A 16,297-nucleotide genomic window follows, 5' to 3' on the forward strand; every position below is an offset into this window, starting at 1 on the left:
GGCAACTCACCCGCTCAGGCCTGCTCTCTCGGCCTGGCTTCTTCAGGAGATCGTCCACGTTCTTGGTCTCTGGTTTTTTCTCTGGTCGGGGGGCAGGTACGGGTGGGTGACTGCCTGGCCTCTCTTCGGAGAAGCCTCTGCGCTCACCTGTAAGGAACCGCAGCAGCAGTTTATGCTTTGCTCCCTCCAAGGAAGTACAGGGAGGACTCCCGGGAGAGACAGGCGAGAAGGGCTTCTTACCTCCAAACGCAGGTGTGAGCTCGTATGCCGGCCGCTCAGACTTCCGATCATAGGATTGTTTGTCGAAGCCGCCCCGTCTGGTGGAGCCGTCCTTGTCCTTGCCATCACGGTGAGGAGGTGCCCTGCACGGATGGGAACACGCATGTAAAATCAGCTGACAGGAACCTGACCAGTAACTAGCGCAAGTCCTTTACTGCTAGTCACACTTTAGGCTTCCAGCTGTTCATGGAAAGGTGAGGCTAACAGGACGAGACTTATGACGTTACACTTTACCTGTCCTCGCGAGAGTGACGCTCACGGTCAAACCTCTCCCTCTCGTGATCTCCAAGGCTACGTTGTTCCCTGTGCGCCTCTCGTTCACGGTCCCGCTCTCTTTCCCTTTCAAACTCCCGACGATCAATGTTCTTATTGCTTTGCCGCTCAAAGTAAGGTTCATGTTGTCTCTGATCCCGGTCATAGCGATCAGCCAGGTAGTCTGAGGAGACGCAGAACTCGCATCAGTTTCTCTCACAGGATCGCATGCAGGCAACATCCAAACTTCTACAGAAATGGCTGCTTGTGAGCTCTCAGGAGCACATGTCGATAACACAGCCTGTCGGCTCCAGTGACAGATCCAGAGTTAAGAAGATACGAGAAGTCACTGTGAGAACACAGATACAACAACCCTGACACAGGGAGGAAGCCACACGCCGCGCACACGCACGGGGAGGAGGAATACAACCTGAACACACAGGATGAGCAATGCAAATAACGGGCAGAGAGAATACAGTTGTATTTAGTGCAGACACTGCCATCTTTTACCTTTATGGAAGGGAGGAGGTGGTCTGTCCAGAGCTGGGTCTGGAAGGAGGATGACTCTCTCACCATAAGGGGTCTGTTCCACTTTCCCAACAGAGCTATCTACAAGACAAATACATGACTGTAGGCTCTCTGTGGGGTCAGACGTTGCCGTACTGATTTGTTGCGTCTTTGCTACTTACCTCGGCCATGTGCGTAGTCCACAGTCTGCTGAATTGTTGCCACTTTGGGCCCCAGTGACCCAGTCTGCCCTGGAACGGGTAGTGCCCCATGCATCTGTGTCCTTCTGTCTTCATCCCACAGACCACTAAAGGAGTCCTCGTCCCAGCGATCTGGCCTGGCTCTGGGTGTGGCTGCAGATACGGGTGTTGAGGCAGCAGAAGGGTGACTGGAGCTGGTGCCGACGGGCTGGGAAGGAGATGCATTGTGGGTTTCTATCCCAAACCTCTCAGTGATGTGTCACAAGGAAGCAGAGAGGCAAACAAAAGCAGAGGCGCAAACTTTTCCGTCTGCGCCCCTTTGCCTGCTCTCACCCCCTCATCGCGCGCGCTACCCGGCATTTAATTTAAATACTTTGGGGAAGAGCGCGGGGCCTCTAAGCGCTGCACCCACCCAACAAAAAAAAAAAAATCTCGCTCAGGCAGGCTCCTGGTCTAAATAACATGCAGAAACAACCTGTGCTGACCCGAACATCAACCCAGTGCTGACCCGAACATCAACCCAGTGCTGAGCAAACACTCAGGTCTCCCACTAACTGGAAATATTTAGGGAAGAATTGCGGTGTTTGACATGGACGGCGGCCCGAAGCAAACCCCCTAATCCCACACTGGGATCATGCAGCATACACCAAGGAGAGCAGGGTGCAGGTCTGCGGGGGGATAACATGCAGCATACACAGAGGAGAGCAGGGTGCAGGTCTGCGGGGGGACAACATGCAGCATACACTGAGGAGAGCAGGGTGCAGGTCTGTGGGGGGGGGACAACATGCAGCATACACTGAGGAGAGCAGGGTGCAGGTCTGCGGGGGGGGACACAACATGCAGCATACACAGAGGACAGCAGGGTGCAGGTCTGCGGGGGGGGGGGACAACATGCAGCATACACTGAGGAGAGCAGGGTGCAGGTCTGTGGGGGGGGGACAACATGCAGCATACACAGAGGACAGCAGGGTGCAGGTCTGCGGGGGGACGACAACATGCAGCATACACTGAGGAGAGCAGGGTGCAGGTCTGTGGGGGGGACAACATGCAGCATACACAGAGGACAGCAGGGTGCAGGTCTGCGGGGGGATAACATGCAGCATACACAGAGGAGAGCAGGGTGCAGGTCTGCGGGGGGATAACATGCAGCATACACCGGGGAGAGCAGGGTGCTGGTCTGCGGGGGGATAACATGCAGCATACACCGTGGAGAGCAGGGTGCAGGTCTGCGGGGGGATAACATGCAGCATACACCGTGGAGAGCAGGGTGCAGGTCAGCAGGGGGATAACATGCAGCATACACCGGGGAGAGCAGGGTGCTGGTCTGCGGGGGGATAACATGCAGCATACACCAGGGAGAGCAGGGTGCAGGTCTGCGGGGGGATAACATGCAGCATACACCGTGGAGAGCAGGGTGCAGGTCTGCGGGGGGATAACATGCAGCATACACAGAGGAGAGCAGGGTGCAGGTCTGCGGGGGGATAACATGCAGCATACACCAGGGAGAGCAGGGTGCAGGTCTGCGGGGGGATAACATGCAGCATACACCGTGGAGAGCAGGGTGCAGGTCTGCAGGGGGATAACATGCAGCATACACCGTGGAGATCAGGGTGCAGGTCTGCGGGGAGACAACATGCAGCATACACAGAGGAGAGCAGGGTGCAGGTCTGCGGGGGGACAACATGCAGCATACACAGAGGAGAGCAGGGTGCAGGTCTGCGGGGGGACAACATGCAGCATGCACAGAGGAGAGCAGGGTGCAGGTCTGCGGGGGGACAACATGCAGCATACACCAGGGAGAGCAGGGTGCAGGTCTGCGGGGGGATAACATGCAGCATACACCGGGGAGAGAAGGGTGCAGGTCTGCGGGGGGATAACATGCAGCATACAGAGAGGAGAGCAGGGTGCAGGTCTGCGGGGGGACAACATGCAGCATACACCGTTGAGAGCAGGGTGCAGGTCTGCGGGGGGACAACATGCAGCATACACAGAGAACAGCAGGATGCAGGTCTGCGGGGGGATAACATGCAGCATACACCGGGGAGAGCAGGGTGCAGGTCTGCGGGGGGACAACATGCAGCATACACCGGGGAGAGCAGGGTGCAGGTCTGCGGGGGGACAACATGCAGCATACACAGAGGAGAGCAGGGTGCAGGTCTGCGGGGGGACAACATGCAGCATACACTAGGGAGAGCAGGTCTGCGGGGGGATAACATGCAGCATACACCGGAGAAAGGTGAAAGCAATACACAAAACTGTGGGAGGATATTTTCTGAGGAAAAGTATGCAATACAGAAATGGATAAATTAGATCAGGACCCGATTGTTGGGAGCATCATAACCCCTCAAAGAGCAGCTCTTACCTGGTAAACATCTGGGTTTGGGGAAATATGGTCTATTCTCGATAAGCCTGGCAGCTGCTGGGAGCTTTCAGAAGGCGGTGACTCACTGAAGAATTGCTTCAAAGTGTCCAGCTGCTCTTTCTGCTCCCTGCACAGAGGAAAGGAGACCTTACAACCTGCATCCGACTCTCCCAACTTACCCCAATTTCCAGAGGCCGACCCAGGCAGAGAATCCTTCAGAACTCGATTAAGGAGATTCATTTTATAACCAGCTGGTTTTCCCAATCTCTGCACGCTAAGTATTTCCTCTTGTTAAGACCTCAACTAAACTTGACATGGACATCTTGGTGCCAAGTGCAACCAATATTAATGTAAACAAGTGATGCAAAGTACCACCTACAAATGTTTGGTTTCATTCAGTTTAGCAGTTGGCTACAGTGTTCTCTTGACCTCAAGAGCCTGCTTCACTATCCCGCATTATGCGCCCGCACACATTAATCCGGCATTTCCTTAACCCACGCCTATTCACTTCTTGCTATCGCACTGTATAACAGAATGGAGCCTTACACTGCAGTTACAAAGATTTAAAGCGTGTCTCTGCTGCTCTGTTCAAACAAAAATCAGTGAAAAACAACAAGAAAGCAGAATTAAATGGGTGTTTATCTCCCAAAACAACACGATCTGAAACCGAAAAATAGGTACTGTAGGGGCACATCTCCAAAAATCAAGAAGCAGAAAATAGCAGTGTTTGACAAAGTCCACGAGAGTCTAACAAAAGCGGCCCCAGATATGACCCTTGGACGCAGTCCTGCTCATTTCGTACTAATTGATTCGGCAGCTAAGTGCAATTTTTCACACTGAAACCCACTTGCAAGTTAAAGTAAAGTAAATATATACGATACAGATGTGATAAATGCCTGCAAAATGTGGAATACAATAACTTTCAAGTCTTTCAAAGTATCTAAAATGACATTAAAATAAGCTTGTGGCCCTTCTACTTCTAAATGTTCTCACGCTGAGGAGCATGGTCCTAATAAGAACATGCCCCCTTTTCAGGCACCAACAACAATAAAAACCAGTGTGTCTCAAAGTGTGCAGTGCTCTGTAGTTAAATGCGTCCAACTCACCTGAGCAGTTTGAGTTCCTGGGCAGCTTTCAGAATTATTTCATGCTGTCGCTGGCTCAGCGCCAACATGCCAGCCACGGACGTAGGTGGTTCAGTTTCCAACCTCTTCTCTGTGTCAGGCACTGCTGGCTGCGCAGTCTGGGGCAATGATGCTGGAGCCATGGGAGGCAGAGGGGGAAGTGGATTCAAGCGCCCTTCCGGCAGCCTGTCCCGGTCTTCAGGTGGAAACCATCTACCCTCCGAACGTTCCCATTCCCCCCTTTCCAGGAGCAAATCACGATCTCTTCCCTCTTGCCGCAAGTCAGGTCTTTCTGGATACTCTCGAATTCTGAGCTCCCCACGCTCACGAAAGTCCCTCTCAATCATAGCTTCTCTGTCTCTGTCCTCTCTCCACCTATCCTCCAGGTATCTATCCAGAGGAGGAAGCGGTGGTAGAGGGGAACGAGGCCTTAGGGGAGAACGAGGCCTTAGGGGAGAACGAGGGCGGAGGGGAGAACGTGGACGGAGGGGAGAACGAGGGCGGAGAGGAGACAGTGGATGGTGAGGAGAAAGGGATCGGCGGACGGGAGGATAGTCCCGGTCTCGAGGTGGACAATCCAAGACTTCTGGCATCCTAGGATATTCTCTATTAACATCCCGATCATACACATCAAAAGGTCTTTCAAATCTCTCTGTGCCGCCGAGCGCTCTGTCCATGTCTCTCTCTGGCAGTCTATCCCACCACGCGGGCCGCCGAATATCCTGGTCACGTGGTAAAGGAGGAATAGGAGCAGGGGGATGAAAATGCAGCCTGTCATCTCGGGAAAGGGGATCTAGAGACTCTCTGGAAAAATCTGAATCCAGCTCTCTCCAATGTCTGTCTCTTCCCCAATCGTCAAGTCTCTCTCGTTCCAGGGGGAGATCTCTCCTCCTGATGTCTACTGGAGGATCCAAAGGAAACTTTTCTTCCTCCAAGAACCTGGGATCTCTATGTAACATCTCTCTAACATAAGGTGGTACATCATCTACGCACTCTCGAAGTGGAGGTCTTTCTTCCATAAAATTACCCCTTTGCGGGAAGCCTCTATCACGCAAAATGTCCAGTACATCACGATTTCCTGGTCTAGGTGGAATTCTGTCATGGATCCCCCCAAAAGCTCGCCCCCTTCCTCGGTTATCAAACCGCCCCTCAAAGTGTTCTGTTCTAAGTCCCTGATTGAGCCTTTGGTCTGGAAAGTTAATAGGTTCAGTGGGCAAGAGAGGCATTCCGTGTGCCCTGCCCCCCATCATCCCTGGGTGTGCCTGGGCACCAAATCTGGTTGGTCCCTGCTGTGATGGAGCCCCTGCTTTGGCTGCTTCCTGGTCAGGTTTAAACATTTCATTAGCTCCTTGTCTATATCCCTGGTAAGTCTCTAGGGCTGTAGTGTTGACTAATTGTTGGTTTTCCTTCTCTAACCCATGGGCTACTTGAAATTGTGATTTATTTGTTTCTGGGCCATAGGGGCCTGTCCCCTTGGCCATAGGAGGCACCATCTTAGCCATAGGAGGTGCCCCCTTGGCGGGTCCCTGGGCCATAGGATGCATTCCCTGAGCCATAGGAAACACCCCCTTGGCCAGTCCCTGAGCCACGAGAGTCATCCCCAGAGCCATAGGAAACAACCCCTTGGCCAGTCCCTGAGCCATGAGAGGCATCCCCTGAGCCATAGGAAATACCCCCTTGGCCAGTCCTTGGGCCATGGGAGGCATCCCCTGAGCCATAGGAAACACCCCCATGGCCAGTCCTTGGGCCATGGGAGGCGCCCCCTTGGCCAGTCCCTGGGCCACGAAAGGCGCTCCCCTGGCCGGTACTCCGGCCACATTAGGCGTGCCCTTGGCCAGTCCTTGGGCCACAAGAGGTGCTCCCTTGGCCGGTACCATGGTCACGGGAGGCGCACCCTTGGCCGGTCCCTGGGCCACGGGAGGCGCACCCCTGGCCGGTCCCTGGGCCACGGGAGGTGGCCCCTTGGCCGGTCCCTGGGCCACGGGAGGCACACCCATGGCCGGTCCCTGGGCCACGGGAGGCGCACCCCTGGCCGGGCCCTGGGCCGCGGGAGGCGCACCCCTGGCCGGTCCCTGGGCCACGGGAGGCGGCCCCTTGGCCGGTCCCTGGGCCACGAGAGGCGGCCCCTTGGCCGGTCCCTGGGCCACGGGAGGCGGCCCCTTGGCCGGTCCCTGGGCCACGGGAGGCGCCCCCTTGGCCACGGGAGGCGGTCCCTTGGCCACGGGAGGCGGCCCCTTGGCCGGTCCCTGGGCCACGGGAGGAGGCCCCTTGGCCGGTCCCTGGGCCATGGGAGGAGCCCCCTTGGCCGGTCCCTGGGCCACGGGAGGAGCCCCCTTGGCCGGTCCCTGGGCCACGGGAGGAGCCCCCTTGGCCGGTCCCTGGGCCACGGGAGGAGCCCCCTTGGCCACGGGAGGCGCCCCCCTGGCCGGTTCCTGGGCCATGGGAAGCGCCCCCTTGGCCGGTCCCTGGGCCACGGGAGGCGGACCGTTGGCCGGTCCCTGGGCCACGGGAGGCGGACCCTTGGCCGGTGCCTGGGTCACGGGAGACGTCCCCTTGGCCGGTGTCTGGGTCAAGGGAGGCGCCCCCTTAGCCGGTGTCTGGGTCACGGGAGGCGCCCCCTTGGCCGGTGTCTGGGTCACGGGAGGCGCCCCCTTGGCCGGTGTCTGGGTCACGGGAGGCGCCCCCTTGGCCGGTGTCTGGGTCACGGGAGGCGCCCCCTTGGCCGGTGTCTGGGTCACGGGAGGCGCCCCCTTGGCCGGTGCCTGGGCCACGGGAGGCGTCCCCTTGGCCGGTGTCTGGGCCACGGGAGGCGTCACCTTGGCCGGTGTCTGGGCCACGGGAGGCGTCACCTTGGCCGGTGTCTGGGCCACGGGAGGCGCCCCCTTGGTCACTGCAGGTGCCGGTCCTTGGGCAATGGGAGGCAGCCCCTTGGACGGTCCCTGGGCCATGGAAGGCGCCATCTGGGCCATAGGAGGCAACCCCTTGGCCGGGCCCTGGGCCACAGGCGGCGCCCCCTTGGACGGGCCCTGGGTCACAGGCGGCACCCCCTTGGCCGGCCCCATCCCCTGGTTTGCACCCTGGGCCATAGAGTCAAGTTTCTTGGCCTGCTGTTGAACATCTCGAATGTTTGATATGGCAGAGCTGTTCCCTTTAGATAGCTCAAAAGATTGAGTGCTTGCTACTCCCTGAGTCATCTGGTGACCAGCTTTAACTGGTCCAGATACTACAGGGGTATATGCCTTTTCAAGTCCTGGTATATATGTGGTCACCACCTTAGCTTGCCCTGGTGCTTCCAGGGCCTTCACCTTAGCTGGCCAAGGGGCCTCCACCTTAGCTTTGGACAGTTCAGGCACTTTCACTGTACCCGCCATGGCAAGCCTTGGAACTACTGATGCATCTATCTTGTTAAGGCCAGAAGAGGCTGCCATGCTTCCCATGTTGGTTGGCCTTAGAACTACTGGGCTAGCTGCATTGCCATGGACTTTAGTATCCTGGTAAGCCATACCCACGACTTTGGATGGCCCTATGACCACTTGTGTTTCCATTTTGACAGGCCCCTGACTAACTAGAGCAGCTGGCTTTGCAAGACCCTGACTAGCAAAAGCACCGATTGTGGGTGCTAATGGTGGACCTTTTTGGGACCCCGTCATAGCTTGTGACTGGGAATTTGTGGCTGCAAACATTGGTGACACCTGGCTTCTCTGATTCGCCTTCCTAAACTGTTCTTGGTAACTCCCACTGCTTTTATCTGTGGCCTTCCTACCATCTGTAGGCCCTAACTTGCTCCCTGGAATTCCCACCTCCGGACCCCCCCAGCTCTTTGGAATATTTTGGTTTGATCTATCCTGATTCTGGGGTGCACTCCCCTGCCTTCCCATAGGGGACCAATCCTGTCTATCCTGAAGTGGGTTGATTTTGCCCCATCTACCCTCAGGGGGAGCACCTGGACCGTCCCACCTGCCTTCCGGGGGCCCATCTAGCCTGTTCCATCTTTCTTTCACATCAGTTTTGTCCCAACTGTCCATATGATGAACCTCAGACCTAGCAAGCTTGCCTTCCAATGGACCCTCTGGTCCTCCCCACTTGTCCCCATGGGGTTCTTTCGGTATGTCCCATCTGCCATGTGGGGGCCCTTCGGGCCCAATCCTCCCATCTCGTGGGGGCACTTCGGGCCCACTCATCCCATCTCGTGGGGGCCCTTCAGGCCCACTCATCCCATCTCGTGGGGGCCCTTCAGGCCCACTCATCCCATCTCGTGGGGGTCCTTCGTGACCACCCCACCTGTCAGCTGGGAGGCCTTCGGGACGACCCCACCTGTCAGCAGAGGGCCCCTCGGGACGACCCCACCTGTCAGCAGGGAGCCCTTCAGGACCACCCCACCTGTCAGCAGGGGGCCCCTCGGGACCACCCCACCTGTCAGCAGGGGGCCCCTCGGGACGACCCCATCTGTCAGCAGGGGGTCCCTCGGGACGACCCCACCTGTCAGCAGGGGGTCCCTCGGGACGACCCCACCTGTCAGCAGGGGGTCCCTCGGGACGACCCCACCTGTCAGCAGGGAGGCCCTCAGGACGACCCCACCTGTCAGCAGGGAGACCCTCGGGCCCACCCCACCTGTCAGTTGGTGACCCCCTCCACCTGTCAGTTGAGGGTCCCTCGGGCTCTCCCCACCTGTCAGTTGAGGGTCCCTCGGGCTCTCCCCACCTGTCAGTTGAGGGACCCTCGGGCTCCCTCCACCTGTCCGTTGAGGGTCCCTCGGGCTCCCTCCACCTGTCCGTTGAGGGTCCCTCGGGCTCCTTCCACCTGTCAGTTGAGGGGCCCTCGGGCTCCTTCCACCTGTCAGATGAGGCGCCATCGGGCTCCTTCCACCTGTCAGATGAGGGGCCCTCGGGCTCCTTCCACCTGTCAGATGAGGCGCCCTCGGGCTCCTTCCACCTGTCAGATGAGGGTCCCTCGAGCTCCTTCCACCTGTCAGATGAGGCGCCCTCGGGCTCCCTCCACCTGTCAGATGAGGCGCCCTCGGGCTCCCTCCACCTGTCAGATGAGGCGCCCTCGGGCTCCCTCCACCTGTCAGATGAGGCGCCCTCGGGCTCCCTCCACCTGTCCATTGAGGGCACCTCTGACTTTTTCCAACTGTCAGATGAGACGTCCTCTGGCTCCTTCCACCTGTCAGATGAGGCGCCATCGGGCTCCTTCCACCTGTCAGTTGGGGGCCTTTCGGGCTCAACCATCCGGTCCCCTGGCCCCAACCTGTCCCTTGGGGGCCCCTCTGTGCCCCACCGATTACCCAGGGAATCCTCTGGTCTGCCCCACCTGTCTTTTGTGGTGCCCTTGGGTCCAGTAGCCACGTCCTCTTGGGACCCGACATGCCTTCCCCACATGCTATCCTGGGACCCTTCTGGCCTGTCCCACCTGTCACCTGGGGGACCTTGGTGTTTGTCACCACTGTCTCCAGGCAGATCTCCTGGCCTGTCCCACCTGTCACCTGGGGGACCCTGGTGTCTATCGCCCCCGTCTCCAGGCAGATCTCCTGGCCTGTCCCACCTGTCGCCCCTGTCTCCAGGCAGATCTCCTGGCCTGTCCCACCTGTCGCCCCTGTCTCCAGGCAGATCTCCTGGCCTGTCCCACCTGTCACCTGGAGGATCCTGCCTTTTACCCCAACTCCTCTCTGAAGGTTCCTCAGGCCTGTCCCACTTGTCCTTGAGGGGCCCAACATCCTGATCCCATCTTCCCTGATCACTGCTGCTATTTAGCCCTGCTGGGCTTCTGTCCCATGCTTTTCCGGATGAGGGGGGAGTCTTACTGGGGTATTCTGTTAAACCAAACACCCCAGACTGGGCATCAGCTGAGTTCACAGTGTCACTGCTCTGTAACCCGGGTGCTGGGGCTTGAACTTTAGAAAAAGCTGGATTTTGGTTTGAGAAACCAGGTTTTTGGGGACCTAACTTTAAGTCCTCTACATTCTGCCTCACATTCTCAGACGCTCCTTTCGGGAGCCCATAGGGGAGATCAATCGCAGGGTCCCTTTTCAGACTGGTTTGAGGCTCCTGTGCCAACACTGGCTCCGCCTTCCCCCAGTGACGCCCCTGATGGGACACATCATCCGTAATCGGCTTCTGGGGTATTGAAGCAAACATCCCAGGCGCTCGTTCCTCGAAGTTCTTCCCTTGGAGTACTGGACGTGGGCCCCAGTAATCGTGGCCTCCAGGGAGGCTAGAAGTTTGGAACCTTGGCGATGTCGATTCAAATGGCTGAAATCCACGACCTGGAGGCCCAAACCTACAGGAGAGACGGGATTCACATGTCATGTCAAGCAGGCAGAACGTGCCCTGTACAGGCAAAGTCCTCTACAGTGAACCGGCTAACCAAATAAACTACATCAGGATCCCACACAGAACTAACCCCCACATTATAGCAACCAAACATCATGTCTGCCTCCCCCCGCACAGAACTAAAGACCCCACACACAGTAACACTGACCCCTGGGCAGAACTGTCCGATATGCACAATTCAGACTCACCTAGGCCATCTGGGCCCATCAAATGACATTCCTCTTTGAGGAAAGGGGAGACATGGAGATCTCTCTGTGAAAGGGACATGTGATGACAGTCCAGTTGAGGTATTGGTCACTTCTGAGGGCTTGATGCCCTCATCATTGGGCCATGGTCCTTTGTCACTTGATCCCAAGCCCAGTTGGGGAGCCTGTGCACGGGCATATCCTTCTGGCTGGTAGGGGGTTTGAAAAGCAGGAACTGGTGCATTCATTGCCGGAGCAGAGGGAGGGAGAGGAGGCTTCGCCGTGTCCTTTGATTGCAGAGCATGAAAGGAGGGAACTGGAGGCACAGACGTATCACTGCGAGAAGAGGGGGTGGTGCTGTTGGCCCCAGAGAGTACTGCACGGGAAGAAGGTGGCTCGGAGAAAGGGGCAGCTGAATAGCTACCTGATTTAGCTGGAGGAGTAGCAGGTATGCTAGGTGGGGGCACAGAAGTTTGGACTGGGTCACTTTTAGATGGGGTTACAGAGGGTTTGACAGTAGCAGATGGATCTTGGGACCCACGGGGAGGGGCGGGAAAAGAGTCTGCAACTGTAGGCAGGGGGGGCGCTTGAGAGTAAGATGCAGCTGTCACAGGTGGTAGAGGGGGAGGAGTCTCTGAATTGGGTGCAGTTGTCACTGGTGGTAGAGGGGGGAGAGCCCCAGAAGTATAGGGTGTGGATGTCTCTGGGGGTAAAGGTGGAGCCTCTGAGGAAAAAGGTACAGCTGTCACTGGGGGCAGAGGAGGAGCTGTGGTAAATGGCGGAGGTATGTTTATTCCTGTTGGGGGCAGTGTTGGTGGCATCAGTTGCGGGTATGCAGGGTAGGGGGGCAGCATGGCGATCCCCCCCATGTACTGACTGTTGCCATACTGTTGCTTCATGCTCTTCAGAGAGCTCACTCTCTCCTTCAGATAAGATTTGGTGGCTTTAATCTGTGTCTGCCACGACTTCCACTGCACCTGGTGCTCCTGCAGCTGGTCCTTTTGAGGGTATGTTTGCAGCAGTTCCTGCCACTTCTTGAACTGGGTCTCCCACTCCTGGTGAAAGGTCAGGAACTGCTTTTGTTGTATTTCATAGTGCTGCAGCTGCACATCGACTGACATGGCCTGGCAGGGGACAGAACACAAGACTTAGAACAGCAGTGACATAGCCACTCGTCACAGGGCACCTTCACATGGGCCCAGGAATAGAGCTCATTGAAGGAGCATACAGAGCAGGAGGTGGCTGCTACTTACCGCCATGTGTGGGGGCTGCTGGGAGATCTGCTGGTAGCGCTGCAACAGCTGCTGTAAGCTGGCATGTTTCTGCATTATTCCCTGGTACTGGAAGCCCAGCCTGTGCTGCTCGTGCTGCTGCCAATGGGCCGCGGCCTCCTGCAGCGACTTCAGCCTCTGCGCCTGCTCTGGGTCCTCGGGTGGTTTAATTTCCGCCTGGGAGGAGAGGCAGAGAGGTGTGAGGATGGATGTGTACGGTCTATAAATATTTTGGTATCACATCCTAACAGAGCTCATGTACAAACTGCAGAACGATCCCTACACGCTGAGGTGCCTTATTTCAGGGGTCTGAAGTTCCACATTAAGCCTTACCTTGTCTTCGTCTGGGGGCGGAGGGGGGGGGACATCGTCGTTAGGAGGCAGTGGAGGGAGCTCATGAAGAGGTAGTGAAGGAGCAGAGCTCAGAGACGTGTGCCCTGTGCTTCCTCTGTATCTCCGCGTCATTCTCCTGCGATTGCCCTTTTGCTTTTTGCTGCAGCTCAGCATGTGCTGCTTGTACCAGAACTGCTGCGGATCCTACAGTAAGCAAACACCAATGTCATCTCACCCGAAGATCCCCAGATTGTAACGGGGGGGGGGGGGGGGGGGGGGATGAGGGGGAGATGCCCGCGACAGGGGCGGGGACCAGCAAGTCGGAGGGAGGGGGGACGCACCCAACGAGCCAGTCGCAGGGGGGGTGGGGAGGCGGGACAGCCAACGAGCCAGTCACAGGGGGACCCCCGAACAGCCAGTCCAAAGGAGGGGGAGACGCCAAGGAAAGCAGGGGGACACGGGGTGGGGGAAAGCGGGGAGACGGGGGTGGGGAAAGCGGGGAGACAGGGGGGGAAAGCGGGGAGACGGGGGAGGGAAAGCGGGGAGACGGGGGGGAGGGAAGCAGGGAGACGGGTGGGGAGGGAGGGAAAGCGGGGAGAAGGGGGGGAGGGAGGGAAAGGGGCGAGGGGGAGACAAAGCGGGGCGAGGGGGAGACAAAGCGGGGCGAGGGGGGAGACAAAGCGGGGCGAGGGGGAGACAAAGCGGGGCGAGGGGGAGACAAAGCGGGGCGAGGGGGAGGCAAAGCGGGGCGAGGGGGAGGCAAAGCGGGGCGAGGGGGAGGCAAAGCGGGGCGACGGGGGGGAGACAAAGCGGGGCGAGGGGGAGACAAAGCGGGGCGAGGGGGAGACAAAGCGGGGCGACGGGGGAAAGCGGGGGCGACGGGAGGGAGAGCGGGGGCGACGGGAGGGAGAGCGGGGGCGACGGGAGGGAGAGCGGGGGCGACGGGAGGGAGAGCGGGGGCGACGGGAGGGAGAGCGGGGGCGACGGGAGGGAGAGCGGGGGCGACGGGAGGGAGAGCGGGGGCGACGGGAGGGAGAGCGGGGGCGACGGGAGGGAGAGCGGGCGCGACGGGAGGGAGGGAGAGCGGGGCGACGGAGGGAGGGAGAGCGGGGCGACGGGAGGGAGGGAGAGCGGGGCGACGGGAGGGAGAGCGGGGGGCGACGGGAGGAGAGCGGGCGCGACGGGAGGGAGGGAGAGCGGGGCGACGGGAGGGAGGGAGAGCGGGGCGACGGGAGGGAGGCAAAGCGGGGCGACGGTAGGGAGGCAAAGCGGGGCGACGGGAGGGAAAGCGGGGCGACGGGAGGGAGGGAAAGCGGGGCGACGGGAGGGAGGGAAAGCGGGGCGACGGGAGGGAGGGAAAGCGGGGCGACGGTCGGGGGGGAAACGGGTCGGGGGGGGGGGAAACGGGTCGGGGGGGAAGCGGGTCGGGGGGGGGGAGGCGGGTCAGGGGGGGAAGCGGGTCGGGGGGGGAAGCGGGTCGGGGGGGGAAGCGGGTCGGGGGGGAAGCGGGGTCGGGGGGGGGGAAGCGGGTCGGGGGGGGGGAAGCGGGTCGGGGGGGGGAAGCGGGTCGGGGGGGGAAGCGGGTCGGGGGGGGGAAGCGGGTCGGGGGGGGAAGCGGGTCGGGGGGGGGAGCGGGTCGGGGGGGGAGCGGGTCGGGGAGCGGGTCGGGGGGGGGGAGCGGGTCGGGGGGGGGAAGCGGGTCGGGGGGGGAAGGGGGTCGGGGGGGGGGGGGGAAGCGGGTCGGGGGGGGGGGGAAGCGGGTCGGGGGGGAAAGCAGTTCGGGGAAGCGGGGTCGACGGGGGGGGGGGGGGAAGAAAGCGGGTCGACGGGGGGGGGGGGAAGAAAGCGGGTCGACGGGGGGGGGGGGGGGAAGAAAGCGGGTCGACAGGGGGGGGGGAACGGGTCGACGGGGGGAGGGGGAACGGGTCGACGGGGGTGGGGGAACGGGTCGACGGGGGTGGGGGAACGGATCGACGGGGGGGGGGGGAACGGGTCGACGGGGGGGGGGGGGGGAACGGGTCGACGGGGGGGGGGGAACGGGTCGACGGGGGGGGAACGGGTCGACGGGGGGGGGAACGGGTCGACGGCGGGGGGGGGGGGGGAAACGGGTCGACGGGGGGGGAAACGGGTCGACGGGGGGGGGGGGGGGGGGGAAACGGGTCGACGGGGGGGGAAACGGGTCGACGGTGGGGGGGGAAACGGGTCGACGGGGGGGGGGGGGGGAAACGGGTCGACGGGGGGGGGATACGGATCGACGGGGGGGAAACGGGTCGACGGGGGGGGGGGGAAACGGGTCAACGGGGGGGGGGGAAACGGGTCAACGGGGGGGGGGGAACCGGGTCGACGGGGGGGACGGGGACCGGGTCGACGGGGGGGGGGGAAAGCGGGTCGACGGGGGGGGGAACCGGGTCGACGGGGGGGGGGGACCGGGTCGACGGGGGGTGGGGAAAGCGGGTCGACGGGGGGGGTGGAAAGCGGGTCGACGGGGGGGTGGAAAGCGGGTCGACGGGGGTGGGGAACGGGTCGACGGGGGTGGGGGAACGGGTCGACGGGGGTGGGGGAACGGGTCGACGGGGGGGGGGAACGGGTCGACGGGGGGGGGGGGGAACGGGTCGACGGGGGGGAACGGGTCGACGGGGGGGGAACGGGTCGACGGCGGGGGGGGGGGGGAAACGGGTCGACGGCGGGGGGGGGGGGAAACGGGTCGACGGGGGGGGGGGGAAACGGGTCGACGGTGGGGGGGGAAACGGGTCGACGGTGGGGGGGAAACGGGTCGACGGGGGGGGGGGGAAACGGGTCGACGGGGGGGATACGGATCGACGGGGGGGAAACGGGTCAACGGGGGGGGGGAAACGGGGTCGACGGGGGGGGGGGAAACGGGTCGACGGGGGGGGGGGGGGAAACGGGTCGACGGGGGGGGGGGGGGGGAACCGGGTCGACGGGGGGGGGAACCGGGTCGACGGGGGGGGAAAGCGGGTCGAAGGGGGGGGGAAAGCGGGTCGAAGGGGGGGGGAACCGGGTCGACGGGGGGGGGGGACCGGGTCGACGGGGGGGTGGAAAGCGGGTCGACGGGGGGTGGAAAGCGGGTCGACGGGGGGTGGAAGCGGGTCGACGGGGGGGTGGAAAGCGGGTCGACGGGGGGGTGGAAAGCGGGTCGACGGGGGTGGGGAACGGTGGTCGACGGGGGTGGGGGAACGGGTCGACGGGGGGGGGGGGGAACGGGTCGACGGGGGGGGGGAACGGGTCGACGGGGGGGGGGGGGAACGGGTCGACGGGGGGGGGGAACGGGTCGACGGGGGGGAACGGGTCGACGGGGGGGGGGAACGGGTCGACGGCGGGGGGGGGGGGGGAAACGGGTCGACGCGGGGGGGGGGGGGAAACGGGTCGACGGGGGTGGGGGGGAAACGGGTCGACGGGGGGGGGGGGAAACGGGTCGACGGGGGGGGGGGGGGAAA

General features: G+C 61.3%; 1 protein-coding gene across 2 annotated transcripts in view; it reads right to left on the minus strand.

The window, feature by feature from the left end:
- The window catches only part of YLPM1 (YLP motif containing 1), a 37,105-nt gene extending 24,058 nt beyond the window's left edge, over nucleotides 1–13,047 (minus strand). Inside the window, exons 1-11 of one of the 2 annotated variants that reach the window (XM_075614721.1) lie at nucleotides 12,843–13,047; nucleotides 12,492–12,686; nucleotides 11,242–12,362; nucleotides 10,266–11,000; nucleotides 4,707–10,223; nucleotides 3,601–3,727; nucleotides 1,221–1,446; nucleotides 1,042–1,140; nucleotides 514–715; nucleotides 241–362; nucleotides 11–147 (exon numbers count right to left, since the gene is read on the minus strand). In XM_075614721.1, the coding sequence (XP_075470836.1) occupies nucleotides 11–147; nucleotides 241–362; nucleotides 514–715; nucleotides 1,042–1,140; nucleotides 1,221–1,446; nucleotides 3,601–3,727; nucleotides 4,707–10,223; nucleotides 10,266–11,000; nucleotides 11,242–12,362; nucleotides 12,492–12,686; nucleotides 12,843–13,016 (8,655 nt within the window). In that variant the 5' untranslated portion in view covers nucleotides 13,017–13,047. Of the gene's footprint in view, nucleotides 1–10; nucleotides 148–240; nucleotides 363–513; nucleotides 716–1,041; nucleotides 1,141–1,220; nucleotides 1,447–3,600; nucleotides 3,728–4,706; nucleotides 11,001–11,241; nucleotides 12,363–12,491; nucleotides 12,687–12,842 lie in introns of both variants that reach the window. The other variant, XM_075614720.1, reaches the window with a different exon arrangement.
- Nucleotides 13,048–16,297: the final 3,250 nt, after the last annotated feature.

Source organism: Ascaphus truei, chromosome 9 (genome assembly GCF_040206685.1).
Source record: "Ascaphus truei isolate aAscTru1 chromosome 9, aAscTru1.hap1, whole genome shotgun sequence".
In the NCBI taxonomy this organism is placed as follows: Eukaryota; Metazoa; Chordata; class Amphibia; order Anura; family Ascaphidae; genus Ascaphus; species Ascaphus truei.